General features: G+C 45.9%; 1 protein-coding gene across 8 annotated transcripts in view; it reads left to right on the top strand.

The window, feature by feature from the left end:
- Window positions 1-26,976, top strand: part of LOC134966492 (uncharacterized) — a 261,433-nt gene that overhangs the window by 191,751 nt on the left and 42,706 nt on the right. For 7 of the 8 annotated variants that reach the window (XM_063943268.1, XM_063943269.1, XM_063943270.1 and 4 more), the window contains 2 exons: window positions 5,093-5,174; window positions 8,254-8,391. In XM_063943268.1, coding sequence (XP_063799338.1) covers window positions 5,093-5,174; window positions 8,254-8,391 — 220 coding nt within the window. The remainder of the gene's footprint in view (window positions 1-5,092; window positions 5,175-8,253; window positions 8,392-26,976) is intronic. The other variant, XM_063943273.1, reaches the window with a different exon arrangement.

The raw sequence follows: 26,976 nt of genomic DNA, 5'->3' as shown, positions 1-26,976 counted from the left end.
ACACGCGTGCACATTGCGGTATATATGCATGCGCAGTTTTGCCATTTTTTCAAATGATCGCTGCGCAGCGAACAACAGCAGCTAGCGATCAACTCAGAATGAGGGCCTATGGGGGTCATTCCGAGTTGTTCGCTCGTTATTATTTTGACGCAACGGAGCGAATAGTCGCTAATGCGCATGCGCAATGTCCGCAGTGCGACTGCGCCAAGTAAATTTGCTATGCAGTTAGGAATTTTACTCACGGCATTACGAAGTTTTTTCTTCGTTCTGGTGATCGTAGTGTGATTGACAGGAAGTGGGTGTTTCTGGGCGGAAACTGGCCGTTTTATGGGTGTGTGCGAAAAAACGCTACAGTTTCTGGGAAAAACGCGGGAGTGGCTGGAGAAACGGAGGAGTGTCTGGGAGAACGCTGGGTGTGTTTGTGACGTCAAACCAGGAACGACAAGCACTGAACTGATCGCAGATGCAGAGTAAGTTTGGAGCTACTCAGAAACTGCTAAGAAGTGTCTATTCGCAATTCTGCTAATCTTTCGTTCGCAATTTTGATAAGCTAAGATTCACTCCCAGTAGGCGGCGGCAGTGGCGGATCCAGGGGGGGGGGGGGCACCAAGGCACGTGCCCCCCCTGTCATTTAGAAGAAGATTTTTTTTTTTTAGTGCACGACACTGTAAGGGAAAATGGGACGCGGCGGCGGCCCCTGCAGTACGGGGGGGGATGGTGCAGTCCTCTTGCTAGACTGCACTGAAGTCCCCCTCTGTCCGGTCCGCGTCCTGCTGCTGAGTGCCGTCCTGATACCCGTGCTGCTGCCAGCTGCTGTGCGGCGCTGGCAGCATGAAAAGCCCACTCCCCCCTTCCCTCACCTGTGTGTCAGTGGCTCGGTACATATCAAAGGAGGGGGCGGAGCTACACGGACCGGAATGGGCGGAGCTAAACGGGACAGAAGGGGCGAAGCTACACGGACCAGGCTGCTGCAGTGCTGTACTGAGGGAGACAGTGGCTTAGGTAAGTGGTGGGTGACAGAGAAATGTGTGTGTGTGTGTGTGTGTGTGTGTATATATGGTGGGTGTGTATGTGTGTGTCTATGCAGGGCCGAAACTAGGATTTTTGTCACCCGGGGCAAGGTAGTCATTTGACACCCCCCACCCCCCCCCCCCGGCAAAAATAAATAAATTATTTTACAATAAATAAATAAAAATAATAATAATAAAAATTAAAATAAATAAATACATGAATAAAAATATTATATATATATATATATATATATATATATATATATATCTCTTTCAGAACTTTTTTACCTGAAAAATTGCCTTTTCTAACATGAATTTCATATCCAGGAAAAAGTGTCCCCATTTTACACAGTACGACAGGCAAGTGTCCCCATTCCCCATTTTACACATTGCGGCAGACAGGTGACCCCATTTTACACATTGCGGCAGACAGGTGTCCCCATTTTACACATTGCGGCAGGAAAAAGTGTCCCCATTTTACACATTGCGGCAGACAGGTGACCCCATTTTACACATTGCGGCAGACAGGTGTCCCCATTTTACACATTGCGGCAGGAAAAAGTGTCCCCATTTTACACATTGCGGCAGGCACGTGTCCCCATTTTACACAGTACGCTGGCAAGTGTCCCCATTTTACACATTGCGGCAGGAAAAAGTGTCCCCATTTGACACATTGCGGCAGGCACGTGTCCCCATTTTACACAGTACGCTGGCAAGTGTCCCCATTTTACACATTGCGGCAGGAAAGTGTCCCCATTTTACACATTGCGGCAGGAAAAAGTGTCACCATTTTACACATTGCGGCAGGAAAAAGTGTCCCCATTTTACACATTGCGGCAGGCACAGGTCCCCATTTTACACATTGCGGCAGGAAAAAGTGTCCCCATTTTACACATTGCGGCAGGCACAGGTCCCCATTTTACCCAGTACGCTGGCAAGTGTCCCCATTTTACACATTGTGGCAGGAAAAAGTGTCCCCATTTTACACATTGAGGCAGGCACAGGTCCCCATTTTACACAGTACGCTGGCAAGTGTCCCCATTTTACACATTGTGGCAGGAAAAAGTGTCCCCATTTTACACATTGAGGCAGGCACAGGTCCCCATTTTACACATTGCGGCAGGAAAAAGTGTCACCATTTTACACATTGCGGCAGGAAAAAGTGTCCCCATTTTACACATTGCGGCAGGCACAGGTCCCCATTTTACACATTGCGGCAGGAAAAAGTGTCCCCATTTTACACATTGCGGCAGGCACAGGTCCCCATTTTACACAGTACGCTGGCAAGTGTCCCCATTTTACACATTGCGGCAGGCACAGGTCCCCATTTTACACAGTACGCTGGCAAGTGTCCCCATTTTACACATTGCGGCAGGCACAGGTCCCCATTTTACACAGTACGCTGGCAAGTGTCCCCATTTTACACATTGTGGCAGGAAAAAGTGTCCCCATTTTACACATTGAGGCAGGCACAGGTCTCCATTTTACACAGTACGCTGGCAAGTGTCCCCATTTTACACATTGTGGCAGGAAAAAGTGTCCCCATTTTACACATTGAGGCAGGCACAGGTCCCCATTTTACACATTGCGGCAGGCACAGGTCCCCATTTTACACATTGCGGCAGGACGGTGGTGGAGGGAGAGAGAGAGAGAGGAAGGGAGAGGGGCTGACTTACATTTGAAGCGGTTCTCGCCGCTCTTCAGCCGCCTCTCCCTCCTCGTCCGGTCTGCGCGGCTCCCCCTTCTCCCTCCTCCGGCGGGGTTTTGTGGAATGACGCGTTTGCGCCGTGACGTCACGACGCAATCGCGTCATTCCGCAAAACCCCGCCCCCCGAGCTGGGCACTCGGGAGAAGGGGGTTTCAACGTTATAAAAGTGCCGCGGCGGGTGTTAGGGGGTCTCGGCGCCCCCTCCAATCCGGCGCCCAGGTCGCCTGCCCCCCTAGCCCCCCCCTAGTTTCGGCCCTGGTCTATGTGTGTGAATTGTGTGTGTGCGCACACGTTTTATGGACGCTACTACTGGGGGGGTGCATTACGTGTAAGGACGCAACTACAGGGGGGGCATTACATATAATGACGCTACTACTACTGGGGGGGCATCACATGTAAGGACGCTACTACTTCTGGGGGGGCCAGTACGTGTAAGGACGCTACTACTACTGGGGGACATTACGTATAAGGACGCTACTAGAGGGGGGGCATTAAGTATAACGCTACTACTACTGGCGGGCGTTACATGTAAGGACGCTACTACTACTGGGGGGCATTATGTATAAGGATGTTACTACTACTGGGGGGGCCATTACGTGTAAGGACACTACTACTACTACTGGGGGGGGGCATTACATATAAGGACGCTACTACTACTGGGGGGGCCATTACGTGTAAGGACACTACTACTACTACTGGGGGGGGGGCATTACATATAAGGACGCTACTACTACTGGGGGTGCACTATGTATAAGGACGCTACTACTACTTGGAGTGCACTACGTATAAGGACGCTACTACTACTGGGGGGGCATTACGTATAAGGATGCTACTACTACTGGGGGGGCCATTACGTGTAAGGACGCTACTACTACTGGAAGGGGCATTATGTATAAGGACGCTACTACTACTTGGAGTGCACTACGTATAAGGACGCTACTACTACTGGGGGAGGCATTACATATAAGGACACTAGTACTACTGGGGAGGCATTATGTATAAGGACGCTAATACTACTGGGGGGGGCATTATGCATAAGGACGCTACTACTACGGGTGGGGCATTACGTATAAGATAAATAAGATTGTGCTACATTTTGGCGTAAATTTAAATGGGGGTACTATTGTGTTGCCATGCCCCTTACTTGTGAGACCACACCCCTTTTCCCGGCGCGCGCCAAAGGATTATGGGAGGGTGCAAATTTATAGTTTGCAGGGGGGCGCCGAACACCCTAGCACCGGCCCTGCTGCAGCCAGATCTCCATATCTGACATCAGGTAAAGGTCCGCTCCCCATCCTATCCCTGGTACCTTCCGTCCACTCTTCTCAATGCCAGTACCAGGGAACAGTTTCCATAGCAGGGGGCCATCAACAGTGTTAGTGTGGGGGTACAGGGGTGGTATATCAGTGGGTAGGGGTAATTCTTTGTGTGCCCCCCACCAGCCCACTGCGCCCATCGATGTCATTGCCCCCCCACCTAGAACCTACCTGCTAGTTCAGTCACAGGGATCCCCCTGCCCCTTCCCATCCTGCCTAGCGTCCCCCACCATCTCACTGGCCCCCTCCCATCCCAATGTCTCCCACCCTACCAGCCCTGGGTATTCCCTCCCTTATTAAGCCCAGTGTACCCCCTTCTCCAACTTAGTGCCACCCCTTCCCACCATGTCAGTGCCTATTTCCCATTCAGCCCAGTGCCCCCCTATATATCATCCACTGCCTCTCCCCATCAACCTCTATCTGGTGTCATCCATTGTCTCTCCCTGTCACCCTATTAATGTCACCCACTACCTTTCCCTGTCTCCTACTGCCTCTGCCGTCACCTTCTCCCTCTCATCATCCACTTCCTCTCCCTGTCACCCTCTCCTTTCACACACTGCCTTTCCCCTGCATCACTATCTCGACATCCGCCTCTCTCTCCTGTTACCCTCTTCAAAGCATCACCCTCTCCCTCTCCATGTCAACTTTTCCCTGTCACCCACTGTGTCTCCGTGTCTACCATTCCTGTCACCCACTAGCTCATGGATACAGCATTCCCTTTGAAGCCACGCTTATTATTGTGGGCCACACCCACTTTCCCAGGAGCGTGCTTGCCTTTGGCGCACAAAGTACCCCCCAAGTCATGGTGCCCCCCCTGTCATTTTTTTCTGGATCCGCCCATGGGTGGCGGGTTAGCGTGTGCAAAGCTGCTAAAAGCAGCTTGCGAGCGAACAACTCGGAATGACCCCCAATATTTCCATGGGATGCAAGATAAGTTGCAGACAATTTGTGCATATATGTTGAGTGTCCTGCCTTTTCTATTGAGCCCTTGAGATATTTATTTATTTGTAAATGTTATGTTTTAGGATGTAATTAAATGTAAAATTTTAATTTTACAGGAGGAAAAGTGCTAAATATGATCCTTTATTCCATAAAACCATGCTAACAAAGAAAGGACGTGAGAACACTATGGTCAGCTTAGTAAGTAATAACTCCAGGTGATATATTCTAGTGATGAGCGGATTCGGTTTTACTCGGTTTTACTCGGTTCTCAAAACCGAATCTTATTGGCTATCCAAAACACGTGACATCAGTGAGCCAATGAGATTCGGTTTTGAGAACCGAGTAAAACCGAGTAAAACCGAATCCACTCATTATATTCTTGCCACTTACCAGACTATTTTTATTACATACACACTAGCACTGTGTTTTAAAACTTTCCCATATAATTTATCAAATGGATTTTTACATATATATATATATATATATAAAGTAGAAAAATGTACAGCAAGTTTTTTTTTTTTTTTTTTTTAAACCTGTTCTGTGACACTGCTGCAAATGTTTTATAATGCTCATTAGAAGCAGCCTACAAAATGGTCAGTTTGGTGTCTCTTTAAATCACCTGTCTGCTCTTGCTGAATGTCTGCCATTTAGGTTAGTGAACTATGGGCCTAATTTAGACCTGATCGCAGCAGCAAAATTGTTCTCTAATGGGCAAAACCATGTGCACTGCAGGTGGGGCAGATATAACATGTGCAGAGAGAATTAGATTTGGGTGGGGTGTGTTCAAACGGAAATCTAAATTGCAGTGTAAAAATAAAGCAACCAGTATTTACCCTGCACAGAAACAATATAACCCACCCAAATCTAACCCTCTCTGCAAATTTTATATCTGTCCCACCTGCAGTGCATATGGTTTTGCCCATTAGATAACATTTTTCCTGCTTCGATCAGGTCTGAATTAGGTCCTATGCCTGCAGTCTTTGCACAGCCCCTATACAGTAAGAACATGATAAGTATGATGTCAATATCCTGTTTTACAGTACTTCATTTTACTTATATTATGCAGTCAACCCCCTACACTAGACAGTATGGGACGTGGTTAATATATCGGCTGTCGGAATCCAGGCAGTCAGATTCCCGACGCCGGAAATCACGACACCTGTCAGAATGCCGAGGCCGGAATACTGACAGGATCAGGAGACCGGTGCCGGAATCCTGACAGTAGGCACCCGGACTGTAAGTATAGTGGGAGGGTTAGGGCTGGGAGGTAGGTTTAGGCACCACCCGGGGGGTTAAGCTGCGCTGGTTTTGTGTGTGTGTGTGTGTGGGGGGTGGGGGTGGGGGAGTTACGATTACACTGCAAGGAGGAAGGGTTAGGCACCATCGGGGAGAGATTAGGAATTGTCACTAAGGAGGGAGTGTTAGGGTTAGGCTGCAGGAAGGAGGGTTAGGTTTAGGCACCACTGGAGGAGGTTAGGGTTAGGCACTAAGGGGGGAGGCTAGGGTTAGGCTGCAGGAAGGGAGGGTTGGGGAGTATGGGGAAGGGATAGCATACTTACCTCGCCCCTGCCGAGATTTTAAAGATCGGGATTCTGCCTCGGTATTGTGCCCGCCAGAATCCCGTCTGCCGGTCACACTTACCAAACTGACAGAATTTTTATAAATGTATTGTAGACAACAATATAATAGTTGAGAATGGCATTTCCTGAGACTGACATGCCAAATCGGAACACGTATCTCTCCTCTAACAGCTCCAACTGCAGGGGAAAGTGAGAAGAGAAACAGAGTACGTATTGGGGTGGAGGGGAGAAGAGAGAGCCAACAACCTGGAATTAGCAGGGTGTGTCTGGTATACTACTGTACGTAGTATACAGTATACATAAGCAACTTGCAAACTTTACACTTTTGTTCCTTCAATAAGAATCAAAACATAAAACAACAATGGATATATAGTTAAAAAATAGATTTATTGACACAGTACATTACGAGTAACTTTGGAAACTGCAAAACTGCAGACACACCATTTCTAATTGTTTTGGGACATCATGTACCTAATTCTTTGCAACTACCCCGCACATATGCCAAACCTTCTATATGTAATGTTAGCCTGTTTGTGACAATAGGCATGACCCGGGCATTAAGGATGCATGTTTGCATCTCAGAGGAGTTAGGGCCATGATCATGGGGTTTGCCTAACTGTGAAAATAACAAGGTCGGAGCGTCAGTATGGTGGCAACTGTTTTATCTTTGCTGCTTATGATTCCAGGAAGTGGGCAGATCATGTTACAATACCTTCTGCATAGGTAATACTGACCACAATAAAGGTAGAGGTGATTGGTTTGGAAATATAGCCCCTTTAATGGAAGGGCCTTCAGTGCTAAATATGGACCAGCTGCGGGATGCACTGCACACACCCCTATATGCAAAAAATTATTTTGTGCTGCTGTATATATTTAAATGAGATGTGTGGATCATGGCATTTAAATGGGCATTTCAGATTTTCTGAATGAATCAAAAACATTTAACTCCTGAAAAATTGTATTTAATTGTATATGTCTATGAAGGTGGTTGAAAATGGAGATCAGTTTCAATTGATTTCCATTTGCACATTGAGACACTCTTTACAAGTAAGCACATTTATAGATGGTCAAGCACCAGTGCAATTGAAACGTATTCAATGTGACACATGGAATAAAAATAGTCCCTGAATCTCAATAGCCCTAATGTCCATTACTCTTGGGCCTGTTTAAGTTATGTTTCCACTTGACTCCGACAAGCAACATTTCAGTAGAAAAATGCAAAAGTTGAAATTAATTTAATTGTATTTTAAACCTATGTGGACTGCGGTCAAGCAAAAATTTTACAAAAAATAAATAAAATAAATTTATATATATATATATATATATATATATATATATAAATAAAACATGTGAGGGGTTTGAAACTTACCCATATAAACTTAAAATAATTTTTCTTGGTTTTTATTTCCAGCAAATGTTGATATTACATTTAATTTGACTTTTCTGGAATAAATATACAATATATATTTATTGCTAGTGTTGCTGGAATACTGTTACTTACCACTGAAGAACAGTTCAGCTTAACAAACTATCATACTACAGTGCTTCAGCATCATCTTCACATGTCTTTGACCTTTTAAAATCAATGGACCTGAAATATTTAAAACTTAGAAAATTGCTGAATTAATAAATAATGTTCAGACTGATCACTAGATTGTAACTTGGATATTTTAATGTGGGTTTATCTCTTTTCATAGATGTTTGGTGAATATAGATATTTCACAGAAAATGAATATTTTGCTTGGGATTTTGTGGACTCCTTCGTGTCTGAAGCCTTACTGGAGGAGATTCTCCCAGATGTCCTTATGGAGGCGTTAACTAATAATCCTTCACAGGTGATGGTTGTATATTGGTGCAAGAAAACATGTATTATTTCGACAGTAATCTTCATATTTACAAAGACTTCTCTAAGATACTACAAGCATATCTCATAGAGTGACAAAGAGGCTTGTTTTTAATGTATTTTTAGGGGTTTCGGTCTTCCTGGCCAGACCAATTTTTTTTTTTGTACAGTACATGATCGAAAGCAGTTATATCATCCAGAAATAAAGTTGAGCCTTTGAAGTTTTTCTATTGTAATATAATTTAAGATACAGTAGATGTAAAGCAACCATTGGCATAAATGCTAGTGGTAGTAGTAAGTGGGGTGTGCAGGACTTAAAGCGGTCCTGGAGAGGTGGTGGAACTTATTTCCCCTACCACGTACCACATCCTCCCATTGGGCGGAGCCAGGGATAGGATTATCAGCACACTGCTGGTTGCAAAAAATGGGTGCGCTCTCACAAGGAAGGGTGTGGCCACACAACAGTACCCTCAATTCAAATTATGCCACACAGTACAGCGATCTTATTCTCATTTCACAGCATGTAATGCCCGTTTCATATTACAGTTCGTAGTAGTGCCACCTATTCACGTTACAACACACAGTAGTGCCCCTTATTCACATTACGTCACTCAATAGTGTGCTTATATACAATGCCCACAGTAGTAGTGCTCATTACACATAATGCCCACAATAGCAGTGCCTCTTACACATAATGCCCACAGTAGTGCCACGTATACATATAATGCCCACAGAAGTGCTGCATATACACATAATGCCCACAGTAGTAGCGTCCCTTATATAAATAATGCCCACAGCAGATTCACCACCTCTCTGTGTCCCTCCAGCCCCATTTCTCCTGGTCTTCAGCATGCACCGAGCCTGGTCCTCTTTGTGGCTCTTCTTCACTTCAGCGGCGGTGACGGCATGACATCACATATGTGCCGTGCCAGAAAAGGAAGCCACTGGGTCCTGAGAAGTAAATGAACACCCTCCGATAAGACACAGCATGTGTGAGTACCAGGAGGGATGGGCTGCAGGCAGAGAACAATGGAGTTGCCAGAACCTGAGGAAGTGGCTGCAGCTCGTCAGTGACACTAGTGCCACCCCCATCATCGATTGACAAGGGTGGTTGAGGAAGGCTTCTCTATTGGAGTGCCATGGAGGAGGTGGAACTAGTTCCACCTGCCATTACAGGTGGGGGAACTCAGATCCACCCCGTTCCCCCTCACTTTAACCCATGGGTGTCAGGAATCTGGCACAGGACTGGGACCACTGGGCTGTATAGATGAGGCAGATATGAGTGCTAACTGTACATGTGGTTCCTAAATTTGTAGAGACAATAGGAAAATTCTTTATCAGAATGACCAGACTGGAAGGTGACCGGACTGGGTCCGGTATAGGAGCTGAAATGGAACCAGAAAATGACTGGTCTGGAACGGGGACTGAAACCAAACTGAAACTGGTCCTGAAGAAGGACTGAAACAGGATGTCGACTGGACTGGAACAGGAAATTACAATAATGTATACATACATGTGTACACAGGGAGCGCTAAATATTCATAATTATCTAATTTATTTAGACAATAAAAAATAGAATGACAATGCACAATTTAATAATAATAAGCTATATCAATTAAAAAATTAAAAACCATATCAAATGGACATCTCTCGTGGAAATAAACAACTCAGTTGCTGGTGTTAAAGGGTCCAGATTAGGCTATTTAGCCAATAATTACTGAGCAAGTCCAGAATCCTAGTGTATCGTTAATGTCACCAGCAAGTAGCTTTTAACTGGTAAAAGATGTACTGTAGCAGTCCAATGCCACTTAAATTTAAGCTCACCGCTGTTGGAAGTGTTTCCAAACTCCCATCTATTGCTGTTCAGCTGTGTCCCCGTCTCCCCTACAGGCTTACCAGTGTGCGCTGATGAACCGTGGCCGTGGAATCTGACTCTAGCCTAGATCACCATCTGGACCCCTTATGTTTACATCTCTGTGTTTATGTAGAAACTATTCATAACCATTTTCCCTCCCAAACGGTGGCATAACTTCATCCCAGCTGCCCAGAGACAAGATAAATGTTGGGGTCCCCCCAATGACAATAGCGCAATCAGCAGCTCCCTTCTCCCCCCAATGACAACAGCACAGTCAGCATCTCCCTTGACCCCCATGACAACAGCACAGTCAACAGCCCCCCACCCTTCCCCCCACTGACCGCAGCACAATCAGTGTCCATAACCATAGATTCCAATCCACCCTCTTTGTTCCACACTGTGCACACATGCCGGGAGTTTCCGGTGACATCATAGACCCTCTGAATCACAGTTTTAGCATCCCCACCAGTGCCATGCAGCGTCACCGTACTTATGGGCTGTATGCATGTGTCTTTGCACTACAGGGTTACGCCTGCCAACATATGCTTCCTGCAGCCTGGGCAGCACCACACCACATCATCCTGGTCACCTTCTACTGGTGTCCAGAGACTCAGGGAGTGATGCAAGCCACACTCCCTGACTGGCTGCAGGGGGATCGATTCCACCCTACTCCAAAGCTCATTCTCACCATGGCACTGTGATGGCTCCTCAGTCAGGCAAGGTCGTGGATGGAGCAGACCATGATCAGCGCTCTGCTCAGCGGCTCTTTACAGTAGCAAGGATACGGAATGGGGGACAAGTGCCCCCTTCAGGTCTGGAGCCCAGTGGCAAATGACTCCATTGTTCTGTGAGTTCCGCCTCTGCTCCCAAATACTCTATATACACAGAGCAAAATAAAATTATCTTTTGATTCTCCATAAACCCAGGTGCACATACAAATGGCAATTTACTGGTAATAAGTTAATACAAGGGTGATTGCAATAAATGGAAGGTGTTATGGTATTACTGAGTTATTCCATACCCATGATGAAATGATGCTGCAGAGCTGGTTTACAAGAAGTCTTGGACTCTAGTGGAATGGAGGAAAGAACAAAGGTGGTATACAGCTGCAGGTGGGAATAGGTCATAGAAGAATAATTCTTATAATCAATGTATCGCATTAGAAACAAGAAGAATATGAACAGATAATCCCACAGCCACCGTGAAGCCCTTGATGTCTACACTAAATCATTAGTCTCTGGTCATATCATAGCTACAATGCCATGCTCGGCAGCTGAAAATGTAGATAATGGTCAAAAATGTCCACACTGTTATAAGCACTATAATGTCCATACTGTTATAAGCACCATAATGTCCACACTGTTATAAGCACAATAATGTCCATACTGTTATAAGCACAATAATGTCCATACTGTTATAAGCACAATAATGTCCATACTGTTATAAGCACAAAAATGTCCACACTGTTATAAGCACAATAATGTCCACACTGTTATAGGCACAATAATGTCCACACTGTTATAAGCACAATAATGTCCATACTGCTATAAGCACAATAATACTAGTTTGCCTACCCTCCCGCATTCAGCGGGAGGCTCCCGTTTTTTTAACTGAGTTTCCCCGCTGCCCCACAAACCCTGCTTCTCCACCTGGTTTTTAGTGTACCTCCATGAAAAGTTGGACTGCGCATGCGCTAGTCCGGAGATGCTGGGGGGCGGAGCCTGCATGGGGACGTTATGATGACGTTTACCGCGGGGCTGTGGTTAGCCGGCTTTCCTGCAGTGCACGTAACAGAGAGAGGCAGCGGATGCTAGTGTAGTTTGCTTCTACCTAATGAGGTCACAGACTATCCCCTGCTGTTTCCTACGGACCTCTCTTTCCTCTACTCTGAGTCCCAGCCACAGCATAGGTAAGCTCCGCCTCCACCACACAGACAGGAAAGGAGACTAAGGAGCAGGGAGCTGCATGCTGCTGAATGAGGGATCTGCAGGGAAGCTATTTAATTGTGTCTGCACTGTCTGTTGTTAAGTGCCGTATTATATCAGTGCTACCGGAAGTCAGTTACAGTATACTAAGACGTATGCTCTATCCTATTACCACCCTATTTCTACCCTATTACAGACTTGCCTATCCCCATTTAGCGGCAGATTCCAGAGTTTCTCACTCTCTCCTCACATCCCCTCTCCTATCCATGGCACCCCTGACCTCTCCCCACACAGGTTCCCCTCTGCTGCTCACTCCCTTCTCACATCCCCTCCCCCCATCCACGGCACCCCCTCCCCTCACCACACAGGTTCTCCTCTGCTGCTCACTCTCTCCTCACATCCCCTCCCCCATCCATGGCACCCCTGACCCCTCCCCACACAGGTTCCCCACTGCTGCTCACTCCCTTCTCACATCCCCTCCCCCCATCCACGGCACCCCCTAACCTCCCCACAAAGGTTCCCCTCTGCTGCTCACTCTCTCCTCACATCCCCTCCCCCCATCCACAGCACCCCCTCCCCTCCCCACACAGGTTCCCCTGTGCTGCTCACTCTCTCCTCACATCCCCTCGCCCATCCACAGCACCCCTGATCCCTTCCCATACAGGTTCCCCTCTGCTGCTCACTCTCTCCTCCCCCATCCAAGGCACCCCCTACCCCTCCCCACCCCACACAGGTTCCCCTATGCTACTCACTCTCTCCTCACATCCCCTCCCCCATCCGCGGCACCCCCTCCCCCCACTCAGGTTCCCCTCTGCTACTCACTCTCTCCTCACATCCCCTCCCCCACCCACGGCACCCCTGACCCCCCCTCCCCACACAGGCTCATCTCTGCTGCTCACTTTCTGCTTATGTTGGCTGACTGTTCAGAGATCAGATATGACCGCATTTAGAGGTCACACAGACAATTGCAAAGCTCAGTGAGTATTGCCGCTGACTGCAGCTGAGTACTGGGTCCTGACTCCGGCGGTGTCACAGGTGAGGGCTGATGGCTTGAAGCAGTACATTATTCATTGCTGTCCCCTCTCCCAGCGCGTGACTCCAACATGGGCATGACCTGGCTGCTAAAGTCTGACGCCGGCAACTCGCCACAGCCACCTCTGTGCTGCCTGGTTAGTGTTCTCTGCTGTAGGACCTGATTCCTGTTGTTTTTTTTTTTTTGGGGGGGGGGGGGTTTGGAAAGAAGATCTGCCTGCAGATCTCTCTCTCTCTATCTGACACCCCCCCCTCTCTCTCACCCCTTCTATCTCTTCCCTCTCTCTCTCTCTCTCACCCCCTCTCTATCCCCGACACCCTCTCTCACTCACTCCCTCTCTATCTCTGACACCATCTCTCTCTCTTACCCTTCTTTCTTTCTTCTATCTCTTACCCCATCTCTCTCTCACCCCTTCTCTCTTTCCTCTCTCTCACCCTTTCTCTATCTATCCCTGACACCCTCTTTCTTTATCCATGACACCCTCTCTCTTACTCCCTCTCTCTCTATTCCTGACACCCTCTCTCTTTCTCTCTCTCTTAACCCCCCTCTCTCTATCCTGGACACCCTTGCTCCCTCTCTCTCATCCCCTCTCTCTATCCCTGACACCATCACACCCCCTATCTATCCCTGACACCCTCTCTCTATATTCCTGACACCCTCTCTCTCTCACTCCCTCTCTATCTCTGACACCATCTCTCTCTCTTACCCCTCTTTCTCTTTTCTATCGCTCACCCCTCTCTCTCTCACACCCTCTCTCTTTCCTCTCTCACCCCTTCTCTATCTATCCCTGACACCATCTTTCTTTATCCATGACACCCTCTCTCTTACTCACTCTCTCTCTATTCCTGACACCATCTCTCTCTCTCTCTCTCTCTCTCTCTCAACCCCCCCTCTCTCTATCCTGGATACCCTCTCTCCCTCTCTCTATCCCTGACACCATCACACCCCATCTCTATCCCTGACACCCTTTCTCTCTATCCATGACACCCTCTCTCTTACTCACTCTCTCTCTATTCCTGACACCCTCTCTCTCTCTCTCTCAACCCCTCCTCTCTCTATCCTGGACACCCTCTCTCCCTCTCTCTATCCCTGACACCATCACACCCCATCTCTATCCCTGACACCCTCTCTCTCTATTCCTGACACCCTCTCTCTCTCTCACGCCCTCTCTATCTCTGACACCATCTCTCTCTCTTACCCCTCTTTCTCTCTTCTATCTCTCACCCCCTCTCTCTCACCCCCTTCTCTCTTTCCTCTCTCTCACCCTTTCTCTATCCCTGACACCCTCTTTCTTTATCCCTGACACCCTCTCTCTTACTCCCTCTCTCTCTCTCTCTCTCTCTCTCAAACCCCCCCTCTCTATCCCGGACACCCTCTCTCCCTCTCTCTCATCCCCTCTCTCTATCCCTGACACCATCACACCCCCTATCTATCCATGACACCCTCTCTCTCTATTCCTGACACCCTCTCTCTCACTCCCTCTCTATCTCTGACACCATCTCTCTCTTACCCCTCTTTCTCTCTTCTATCGCTCACCCCTCTCTCTCACACCTTCTCTCTTTCCTCTCTCTCACCCCTTCTCTATCTATCCCTGACACCCTCTTTCTTTATCCATGACACCCTCTCTCTTACTCCCTCTCTCTCTATTCCTGACACCCTCTCTCTCTCTCTCTCTTAACCCCCCTCTCTCTATCCTGGACACCCTTGCTCCCTCTCTCTATCCCTGACACCATCACACCCCATCTCTATCCCTGACACCCTCTCTCTCTATTCCTGACACCCTCTCTCTCTCACGCCCTCTCTATCTCTGACACCATCTCTCTCTCTTACCCCTCTTTCTCTCTTCTATCTCTCACCCCCCTTTCTCTCTCCCTGACACCCTCTATCTGACCCCTTCTCTCTTTCCTCTCTGTTGCCCTTTCTCTATCTATCCCTGACACCCTCTTTCTTTATCCCTGATACCCTCTATCTTACTCCTCCTCTCTCTATTCCTTTCACCTCTCTCTCTCTCTCAACCCCCCTCTCTCTAACCTGACCCCTCTCTCTCTCCTCAATCTGTCTCACCACTTCTCTCTATCCCTGACACCATCTCACCCCCTCTCTATCCCTGACACCCTCTCGCTCAGTTCCTGACACCCTCTCTCACTCCCTCTCTATCTCTGACACTGTCTCTTTCTCTGCCCCCCCCCTTTCTCTTTTCCCTCTCTCTCTCACCCCGCCTCTCTCTATCAATGACACCCCCGCTCTATATCTGACACCATCTCTTTCTCAACCGCCTTTCTTTCTTCTCTCTCCATGACACTCTCGCTCTCCCATCTCACTTCCTGTCATTCCTTTACTTTCCCTGACATACTCTTTCTCTCCCATTCCTCTCTCTCCCTCTCATCCCTCTCTCTCAAACTGATACTCTCACGCTCTTCCCTTCTCTTTTCCTCACTTTTCCTGCCCCCCATAATCTCCCTGACACTGGATAGGATCATTAACATTTAAACTTAGTAGTTATCACCCGGGCCAGATTAAAGTCTGTCAAATGTATATGTCACATACACTGTATGTGTATAATGATGTAGGTGTGATGTCAGTATTATGCTCTGTTGTGTAATGTAGGTGTGATGTTAATGTGTAGCCCTGCTGTGTAATGTAGCTGTGATGTCTGTGTGTAGCCAGTACTGAGCTTTGTAGTTCGGTTTTCACCTGCCACTGCAGGATGCACCCCTGATTGACAGTAGGTATGACCATAGGTGGATATAGACACGCCCCTTGGGTGTAATGTGACACGCCCCCTCAATGGTGCGCCACACTGCACATTAGAGTGCGATCTATAATCTCCCTGAAACTACTTTTCAAAAGTAGGCAAGTATGCAATAATGTCCATACTGTTATAAGCACAATAATATCTGTTATACGCAGGGCTTGCTCCAGGCCTATTAGAACCCTGAGCAAGAAAATTCTGAGGCCCCGCCATGCGCACGCAGAAGGCGTGCGCATTCAGGAAAAGTGGGCGTGGCCTCACAACTTCATATTATCAAACTATAAATAAGTATATTTTCACACACCCTCTACACACACAATTAGCAGCCTTACACATAACAGCCACAGTAGTGTTCCTTACACATAATGTCTCCAGTATAGTGCCAAATACACATAATGACCCCAGTAGTGCAGGGCCAGATAGACATGATATGCCCCCCCAGCAGTGCCAGGTAAACATGATATGCCCCCCCAGCAGTGCCAGATAGACATGATATGCCCCCAGCAGTGCCACATAGACATGATATGCCCCCCAGCAGTGCCACATAGACATGATATGCCCCCCAGCAGTGCCACATAGACATGATATGTCCCCCCCAGCAGTGCCAGATAGACATGATATGCCCCCCCAGCAGTGCCACAGTAGTGTTCCTTACACATAATGTCTCCAGTATAGTGCCTAATACACATAATGACCCCAGTAGTGCAGGGCCAGATATACATGATATGCCCCCCCAGCAGTGCCAGATACACATGATATGCCCCCTCAGCAGTGCCAGATAGAATGATATGCCTCCCCCCAGCAGTGCCAGGTACACATGATATGTCTTACGGCAGTGCCAGATACACATGATATTCCCCCCAGCTTTGCCAGATACACAGGATATGTCCCCACCTTTGCCAGATACATATATGCCCCACAGTGCCAGATACATATATGCCCCCAGTGCCAGATACACATGTCCCCGTAGTGCCAGATACATATATGCCCCCAGTGCCAGATACACATGCCCCCACAGTTTCAGTTACATATATGCCCCACAGTGCCATATACACATGTCCCCACAGTGCCAGATATGCCTCCAGTGCCTGATACTCATGTCTCCAATGCCGTACCAGATATGCCCCCAATGCCAGATACACATGTCCCCACACAGTGCCAGATATGCCCCCAATGCAGTGCCAGATATGCCCCCAATGCCAGATACACATGTCCCCAATGCAGTGCCAGATATGCCCCAAATGCCAGATACACATGTCCCCACACAGTGCCAGATATGCCCCCAATGAAGTGCCAGATATGCCCCCAATGCCAGATACACATGTCCCCAATGCAGTGCCAGATATGCCCCCAATGCTAGATACATATGTCCCCAATGCAGTGCCAGATATGCCCCCCCCCCCTCCAGTGCTGCTCACCGCGCTGCTGCCTTTTCTTTAGGGCGGGGAGGCTGAGCTTGCTTCTGCTGCTCTATACTTGAGGGCGGGGTGGAGAGCGCATTGTGTGCCTCTCCTGCCCCTCAGTCTCCGGCGGCCGCAGCGGTGTCAAGCTGCAATTAGGTGCCGGTCCGCAAGCCAATTAAAGCTTGCAGTCCAGCAGCCAATCAGGAGCCTCAGCTCTGATTGGCTCATGGGCTGGCACCGGTTAGCAGGGAGGGGGTTGTGATGCAGTGGCTGCTAGGAGGCGGACGCGTCGCTGCTGCTGCTGCGGTAGGGACGGCTCCAGGCTCCAATATGGCGGCGAGAACTAGCGGCGCCCGTTAAGTGTGGCGCCCTGTTCAGACGCTCTATTGAAACATGCTTGGAGCCTGGTTATAAGCACAATAATTTCCATACTGTTATAAGCACAATAATATCTGTTATAAGCACAATAATGTCCACACTGTTATAAGCACAATAATGTCCACACTGTTATAAGCACAATAATGTCCACATTGTTATAAGCACAATAATGTCCACACTGTTATAAGCACAATAATGTCCACACTGTTATAAACACAATAATTTCCAAACTGTTATAAACACAATAATGTCCACACTGTGATAAACACAATAATGTCCACACTGTTATAAACACAATAATGTCCACACTGTTATAAGCACAATAATGTCCATACTGTTATAAGCACAATAATGTCCACACTGTTATAAGCACAATAATGTACACACTGTTATAAACACAATAATGTCCAAACTGTTATAAGCACAATAATGTCCACACTGTTATAAACACAATAATGTCCAAACTGTTATAAGCACAATAATGTCCATACTGTTATAAGCACAATAATGTCCATACTGTTATAAGCACAATAATGTCCACACTGTTATAAGCACAATAATGTCCATACTGTTATAAGCACAATAATATCTGTTATAAGCACAATAATGTCCACACTGTTATAAGCACAATAATGTCCACACTGTTATAAGCACAATAATGTCCACACTGTTATAAGCACAATAATGTCCACACTGTTATAAGCACAATAATGTCCACACTGTTATAAGCACAATAATGTCCACACTGTTATAAGCACAATAATGTCCACACTGTTATAAGCACAATAATGTCCACACTGTTATAAGCACAATAATGTCCACACTGTTATAAGCACAATAATGTCCACACTGTTATAAGCACAATAATGTCCACACTGTTATAAGCACAATAATGTCCACACTGTTATAAGCACAATAATGTCCACACTGTTATAAGCACAATAATGTCCACACTGTTATAAGCACAATAATGTCCACACTGTTATAAGCACAATAATGTCCACACTGTTATAAGCACAATAATGTCCACACTGTTATAAGCACAATAATGTCCACACTGTTATAAGCACAATAATGTCCACACTGTTATAAGCACAATAATGTCCACACTGTTATAAGCACAATAATGTCCACACTGTTATAAGCACAATAATGTCCACACTGTTATAAGCACAATAATGTCCACACTGTTATAAGCACAATAATGTCCACACTGTTATAAGCACAATAATGTCCACACTGTTATAAGCACAATAATGTCCACACTGTTATAAGCACAATAATGTCCATACTGTTATAAGCACAATAATGTCCACATTGTTATAAGCACAATAATTCAAACAGGATTTACACAACTGCGCCTACTTGCAAAATAAATTGTCAGTATAAGTGAAAGAACCACGGAATAATATGTAGTATGAAAAATACTGACGTTTATTTGTATATAAATAATATAGGGTCAAAATTTGCTTTTACCCAAATGTATGAAAAAAATGATAGTGATAATCATGAAGTTGGGCAAAGAATGATGATTAAAAAAAAAAATATATATATATATATATAATATAAAAAAAGAAAATGAAAAATATAAAGTGGAAATGAAAAAATTAGAAAAAATATGTCTAAGTCCCAAAATGTCTGGTGTGAGCAGAGTGTGGCGTCCCACCTCTTTTCCACCTTATTGTCGTTTTTTACTATCCGGTATCACAGTATAGATTGATATTTCTGGATTAGCAGGAATGTTGAATTCCACAGTTAGTCACAGTATCGCTGTGGGGTACCCCAATCTGGACAGTGGTGGGATGAGGTGATCAGGGTGAAGGTAAAATTAAATATCCCCGGACTCCCCGCTAACCTCCTCCGTCCTGTGCAGCAGGAGACGTCCGCAAACACAGACGTCTGCCAGTGTTCAAAACCGGAGGGACGCGGTCATGCCTCTGGGGGGAAGGTATCGACGACTTCTGGACCCACAAGGGGACTGTCCGCCGTGAACCTTCCCTCCTACGGGGTGTATTACCTTTTCTCCTGCGCTCGATCCCGTCACACACTTCCACTCCTTTCTTCTGTCTTCTCTCAGCCTGACGATCGGTGCTCCGCTCTCAGGTCTGTGTCCTCTCGGCCGTGCGGCTCCGTTTCTCCTCCACAGTGTCTCTTGCGAATCAGTTTGTTCCGTCCAGATATATTTCAAAATACTGTTGTTTTCTATAGATGATATGGAGAGTGGTGATGCAATGCTCAGTTCCTTCTCCAACGCGTATCGACCCGTTTGGGTCTTCCTCAGGGAGTCCTTATTCACCATCTTAGTTGAGGGCTTTTTATACCCATACTTGATTGTATCATCCCAAAAAGGGGTGTGTCCATACTACCTCTGTATAAGCTAAATGGATACAATGTGTGTTTGGATTTGTCACATAGTTAAACAGGCTTGTATAAGAAAACGATGATTGCTATTTGTGGCTGTGTGCAAAACCAAAGAAAAACAACTAATAATGTATATAACAAAATAAAATAAAATAGAATAAAATAAACATCTTGTATAATCTTCTTATGTTGATTCTGCAAATAATAAGTTTTAATACTAGAAATAAAAAAACTCTTTTTCTTCGTTTGTTTTAGAAATGATTGATTTAGCCGTATGTATACAATCTAACACAATTCATTTTGTATTTTTATGTTGATATATATTATCAATTTATCTACGGGAATAAAATAAATGAAATACATTGTTTTTATTGACTTCCTTAAGATGGATGTACACGCTAAAAACACTGAGACCACAGGGTTTGAACTTAGACAATGAAGTGAGGTCAATAGTGATGAACTGATGAATATTCAGAGCCTATATTCCGTCTAGTTTATTTAATGGCTAGCATGACATCACAAAACGTCAGTATTACATTTCATACCATCATAAATATGTTCCAGTGCACAAACAACATGTAAGAAGATACATCCTGTTATATCATGTGAAGGTCTTCTGCATAACCTCAGCTCATCCACGTATTTCAAAAAACCAGCAATTACGCATAATTAACCACTAAATAACACACAACAATTGGGTATAACTACTGGGAAATAGCTTTTCTCACAATAAGCTGTATCTTCTATTATACCAATAACTATCAAAGGAAGTCAATAAAAACAATGTATTTCATTTATTTTATTCCCGTAGATAAATTGATAATATATATCAACATAAAAATACAAAATGAATTGTGTTAGATTGTATACATACGGCTAAATCAATCATTTCTAAAACAAACGAAGAAAAAGAGTTTTTTTATTTCTAGTATTAAAACTTATTATTTGCAGAATCAACATAAGAAGATTATACAAGATGTTTATTTTATTCTATTTTATTTTATTTTGTTATATACATTATTAGTTGTTTTTCTTTGGTTTTGCACACAGCCACAAATAGCAATCATCGTTTTCTTATACAAGCCTGTTTAACTATGTGACAAATCCAAACACACATTGTATCCATTTAGCTTATACAGAGGTAGTATGGACACACCCCTTTTTGGGATGATACAATCAAGTATGGGTATAAAAAGCCCTCAACTAAGATGGTGAATAAGGACTCCCTGAGGAAGACCCAAACGGGTCGATACGCGTTGGAGAAGGAACTGAGCATTGCATCACCACTCTCCATATCATCTATAGAAAACAACAGTATTTTGAAATATATCTGGACGGAACAAACTGATTCGCAAGAGACACTGTGGAGGAGAAACGGAGCCGCACGGCCGAGAGGACACAGACCTGAGAGCGGAGCACCGATCGTCAGGCTGAGAGAAGACAGAAGAAAGGAGTGGAAGTGTGTGACGGGATCGAGCGCAGGAGAAAAGGTAATACACCCCGTAGGAGGGAAGGTTCACGGCGGACAGTCCCCTTGTGGGTCCAGAAGTCGTCGATACCTTCCCCCCAGAGGCATGACCGCGTCCCTCCGGTTTTGAACACTGGCAGACGTCTGTGTTTGCGGACGTCTCCTGCTGCACAGGACGGAGGAGGTTAGCGGGGAGTCCGGGGATATTTAATTTTACCTTCACCCTGATCACCTCATCCCACCACTGTCCAGATTGGGGTACCCCACAGCGATACTGTGACTAACTGTGGAATTCAACATTCCTGCTAATCCAGAAATATCAATCTATACTGTGATACCGGATAGTAAAAAACGACAATAAGGTGGAAAAGAGGTGGGACGCCACACTCTGCTCACACCAGACATTTTGGGACTTAGACATATTTTTTCTAATTTTTTCATTTCCACTTTATATTTTTCATTTTCTTTTTTTATATTATATATATTTTTTTTTTTTTTTTTTTTATCATCATTCTTTGCCCAACTTCATGATTATCACTATCATTTTTTTCATACATTTGGGTAAAAGCAAATTTTGACCCTATATTATTTATATACAAATAAACGTCAGTATTTTTCATACTACATATTATTCCGTGGTTCTTTCACTTATACTGACAATTTATTTTGCAAGTAGGCGCAGTTGTGTAAATCCTGTTTGAACTTTAAATACTGGAGGTTTCTGGGTTTAACCTCTCACACGTACTGCTGCCACCCCAGTATTACTTATATAAGTAGAGCGTTGGTCACATTTACAAAGAATAAGCACAATAATGTCCATACTGTTATAAGCACAATAATATATGTTATAAGCACAATAATGTCCACACTGTTATAAGCACAATAATGTCCACACTGTTATAGGCACAATAATGTCCATACTGTTATAGGCACAATAATGTCCACACTGTTATAAGCACAATAATGTCCACACTGTTATAAGCACAATAATGTCCACACTGTTATAAGCACAATAATGTCCATACTGCTATAAGCACAATAATGTTCATACTGATTAGTGATGAGCGGGTTCGGATCCTCGGGATCCGAACCCGCCCGAACTTCACCTTTTTTTCCACGGGTCCGAGCAACTCGGATCCTCCCGCCTTACTCGGTTAACCCAAGCGCGCCAGAACGTCATTATCCCGCGGTCGGATTCTCGCGAGATTCGTATTCTATATAAGGAGCCGCGCGTCCCCGCCATTTTTCACTTGTGCATTGGAGATGATCGTGAGAGGACGTGGCTGGCGTCCTCTCAGTTTCTATGTTCAGTGGGCTGCAAATATCTGTGCTCAGTGTGCTGCAAATATCTGTGCTCAGTGTGCTGCAAATATCTGCTCAGTGTGCTGCAAGTGCAAATATCTACGTTCTCTGCCTGAAAAACGCTCCATATCTGTGCTCAGTGTGCTGCAAATATCTGTGCTCCGTGTGCTGCAAATATCTGCTCAGTGTGCTGCAAGTGCAAATATCTACGTTCTCTGCCTGAAAAACGTTCCATATCTGTGCTCAGTGTGCTGCAAATATCTGTGCTCAGTGTGCTAATTGCTTTATTGTGGGGACTGGGGACCAGCAGTATTATATAGTAGGAGGACAGTGCAGAGTTTTGCACAGTTTGCTGACCACCAGTATATATAATATATAGCAGTACGGTACAGTAGGCCACTGCTCTACCTACCTCTGTGTCGTCAAGTATACTATCCATCCATACCTGTGGTGCATTTCAGTTTTGCACAGTTTGCTGACCACCAGTATAAATAATATATAGCAGTACGGTACAGTAGGCCACTGCTCTACCTACCTCTGTGTCGTCAAGTATACTATCCATCCATACCTGTGGTACATTTTAGTTGTTGTGCCCAGTATATATAATAGGAGGACAGTGCATAATTTTACTGACCACCAGTATATAATATATAGCAGTACAGTACAGTAGGCCATTGCAATTGATATATTACTGGCATATAATTCCACACATTAAAAAATGGAGAACAAAAATGTGGAGGGTAAAATAGGGAAAGATCAAGATCCACTTCCACCTCGTGCTGAATCTGCTGTCACTAGTCATGGCCGAGACGTTGAAATTAGAGATGAGCGCCTGAAATTTTTCGGGTTTTGTGTTTTGGTTTTGGGTTCGGTTCCGCGGCCGTGTTTTGGGTTCGAACGCGTTTTGGCAAAACCTCACCGAATTTTTTTTGTCGGATTCGGGTGTGTTTTGGATTCGGGTGTTTTTTTCCAAAAACACTAAAAAACAGCTTAAATCATAGAATTTGGGGGTCATTTTGATCCCAAAGTATTATTAACCTCAAAAACCATAATTTACACATTTTCAGTCTATTCTGAATACCTCACACCTCACAATATTATTTTTAGTCCTAAAATTTGCACCGAGGTCGCTGTGTGAGTAAGATAAGCGACCCTAGTGGCCGACACAAACACCGGGCCCATCTAGGAGTGGCACTGCAGTGTCACGCAGGATGTCCCTTCCAAAAAACCCTCCCCAAACAGCACATGACGCAAAGAAAAAAAGAGGCGCAATGAGGTAGCTGTGTGAGTAAGATTAGCGACCCTAGTGGCCGACACAAACACCGGGCCCATCTAGGAGTGGCACTGCAGTGTCACGCAGGATGGCCCTTCCAAAAAACCCTCCCCAAACAGCACATGACGCAAAGAAAAAAAGAGGCGCAATGAGGTAGCTGACTGTGTGAGTAAGATTAGCGACCCTAGTGGCCGACACAAACACCGGGCCCATCTAGGAGTGGCACTGCAGTGTCACGCAGGATGTCCCTTCCAAAAAACCCTCCCCAATCAGCACATGATGCAAAGAAAAAGAAAAGAAAAAAGAGGTGCAAGATGGAATTGTCCTTGGGCCCTCCCACCCACCCTTATGTTGTATAAACAAAACAGGACATGCACACTTTAACCAACCCATCATTTCAGTGACAGGGTCTGCCACACGACTGTGACTGATATGACGGGTTGGTTTGGACCCCCCCCAAAAAAGAAGCAATTAATCTCTCCTTGCACAAACTGGCTCTACAGAGGCAAGATGTCCACCTCATCTTCACCCTCCGATATATCACCGTGTACATCCCCCTCCTCACAGATTATCAATTCGTCCCCACTGGAATCCACCATCTCAGCTCCCTGTGTACTTTGTGGAGGCAATTGCTGCTGGTCAATGTCTCCGCGGAGGAATTGATTATAATTCATTTTAATGAACATGATCTTCTCCACATTTTCTGGATGTAACCTCGTACGCCGATTGCTGACAAGGTGAGCGGCGGCACTAAACACTCTTTCGGAGTACACACTTGTGGGAGGGCAACTTAGGTAGAATAAAGCCAGTTTGTGCAAGGGCCTCCAAATTGCCTCTTTTTCCTGCCAGTATAAGTACGGACTGTGTGACGTGCCTACTTGGATGCGGTCACTCATATAATCCTCCACCATTCTATCAATGTTGAGAGAATCATATGCAGTGACAGTAGACGACATGTCCGTAATCGTTGTCAGGTCCTTCAGTCCGGACCAGATGTCAGCATCAGCAGTCGCTCCAGACTGCCCTGCATCACCGCCAGCGGGTGGGCTCGGAATTCTGAGCCTTTTCCTCGCACCCCCAGTTGCGGGAGAATGTGAAGGAGGAGATGTTGACAGGTCGCGTTCCGCTTGACTTGACAATTTTGTCACCAGCAGGTCTTTCAACCCCAGCAGACCTGTGTCTGCCGGAAAGAGAGATCCAAGGTAGGCTTTAAATCTAGGATCGAGCACGGTGGCCAAAATGTAGTGCTCTGATTTCAACAGATTGACCACCCGTGAATCCTTGTTAAGCGAATTAAGGGCTGCATCCACAAGTACCACATGCCTAGCGGAATCGCTCCGTGTTAGCTCCTACTTCAATGCCTCCAGCTTCTTCTGCAAAAGCCTGATGAGGGGAATGACCTGACTCAGGCTGGCAGTGTCTGAACTGACTTCACGTGTGGCAAGTTCAAAGGGCATCAGAACCTTGCACAACGTTGAAATCATTCTCCACTGCACTTGAGACAGGTGCATTCCACCTACTATATCGTGCTCAATTGTATAGGCTTGAATGGCCTTTTGCTGCTCCTCCAACCTCTGAAGCATATAGAGGGTTGAATTCCACCTCGTTACCACTTCTTGCTTCAGATGATGGCAGGGCAGGTTCAGTAGTTTTTGGTGGTGCTCCAGTTTTCTGTACGTGGTGCCTGTACGCCGAAAGTGTCCCGCAATTCTTCTGGCCACCGACAGCATCTCTTGCACGCCCCTGTCGTTTTTTAAAAAATTCTGCACCACCAAATTCAAGGTATGTGCAAAACATGGGACGTGCTGGAATTGGCCCAGATTTAATGCACACACAATATTGCTGGCGTTGTCCGATGCCACAAATCCACAGGAGAGTCCAATTGGGGTAAGCCATTCCGCGATGATCTTCCTCAGTTGCCGTAAGAGGTTTTCAGCTGTGTGCGTATTCTGGAAAGTGGTGATACAAAGCGTAGCCTGCCTAGGAAAGAGTTGGCGTTTGCGAGATGCTGCTACTGGTGCCGCCGCTACTGTTCTTGCGGCGGGAGTCCATACATCTACCCAGTGGGCTGTCACAGTCATATAGTCCTGACCCTGCCCTGCTCCACTTGTCCACATGTCCGTGGTTAAGTGGACATTGGGTACAGCTGCATTTTTTAGGACACTGGTGACTCTTTTTCTGAGGTCTGTGTACATTTTCGGTATCGCCTGCCTAGAGAAATGGAACCTAGATGGTATTTGGTACCGGGGACACAGTACCTCCAACAAGTCTCTAGTTGGCTCTGCAGTAATGATGGATACCGGAACCACGTTTCTCACCACCCAGGATGCCAAGGCCTCAGTTATCCGCTTTGCAGTAGGATGACTGCTGTGATATTTCATCTTCCTCGCAAAGGACTGTTGAACAGTCAATTGCTTACTGGAAGTAGTACAAGTGGGCTTACGACTTCCCCTCTGGGATGACCATCGACTCCCAGCGGCAACAACAGCAGCGCCAGCAGCAGTAGGCGTTACACGCAAGGATGCATCGGAGGAATCCCAGGCAGGAGAGGACTCGTCAGAATTGCCAGTGACATGGCCTGCAGGACTATTGGCATTCCTGGGGAAGGAGGAAATTGACACTGAGGGAGTTGGTGGGGTGGTTTGCGTGAGCTTGGTTACAAGAGGAAGGGATTTACTGGTCAGTGGACTGCTTCCGCTGTCACCCAAAGTTTTTGAACTTGTCACTGACTTATTATGAATGCGCTGCAGGTGACGTATAAGGGAGGATGTTCCGAGGTGGTTAACGTCCTTACCCCTACTTATTACAGCTTGACAAAGGGAACACA

This window comes from Pseudophryne corroboree, chromosome 10 (assembly GCF_028390025.1).
Source record: "Pseudophryne corroboree isolate aPseCor3 chromosome 10, aPseCor3.hap2, whole genome shotgun sequence".
Lineage (NCBI taxonomy): Eukaryota > Metazoa > Chordata > Amphibia > Anura > Myobatrachidae > Pseudophryne > Pseudophryne corroboree.
This window is presented reverse-complemented; position numbering and strand designations above follow the sequence as displayed.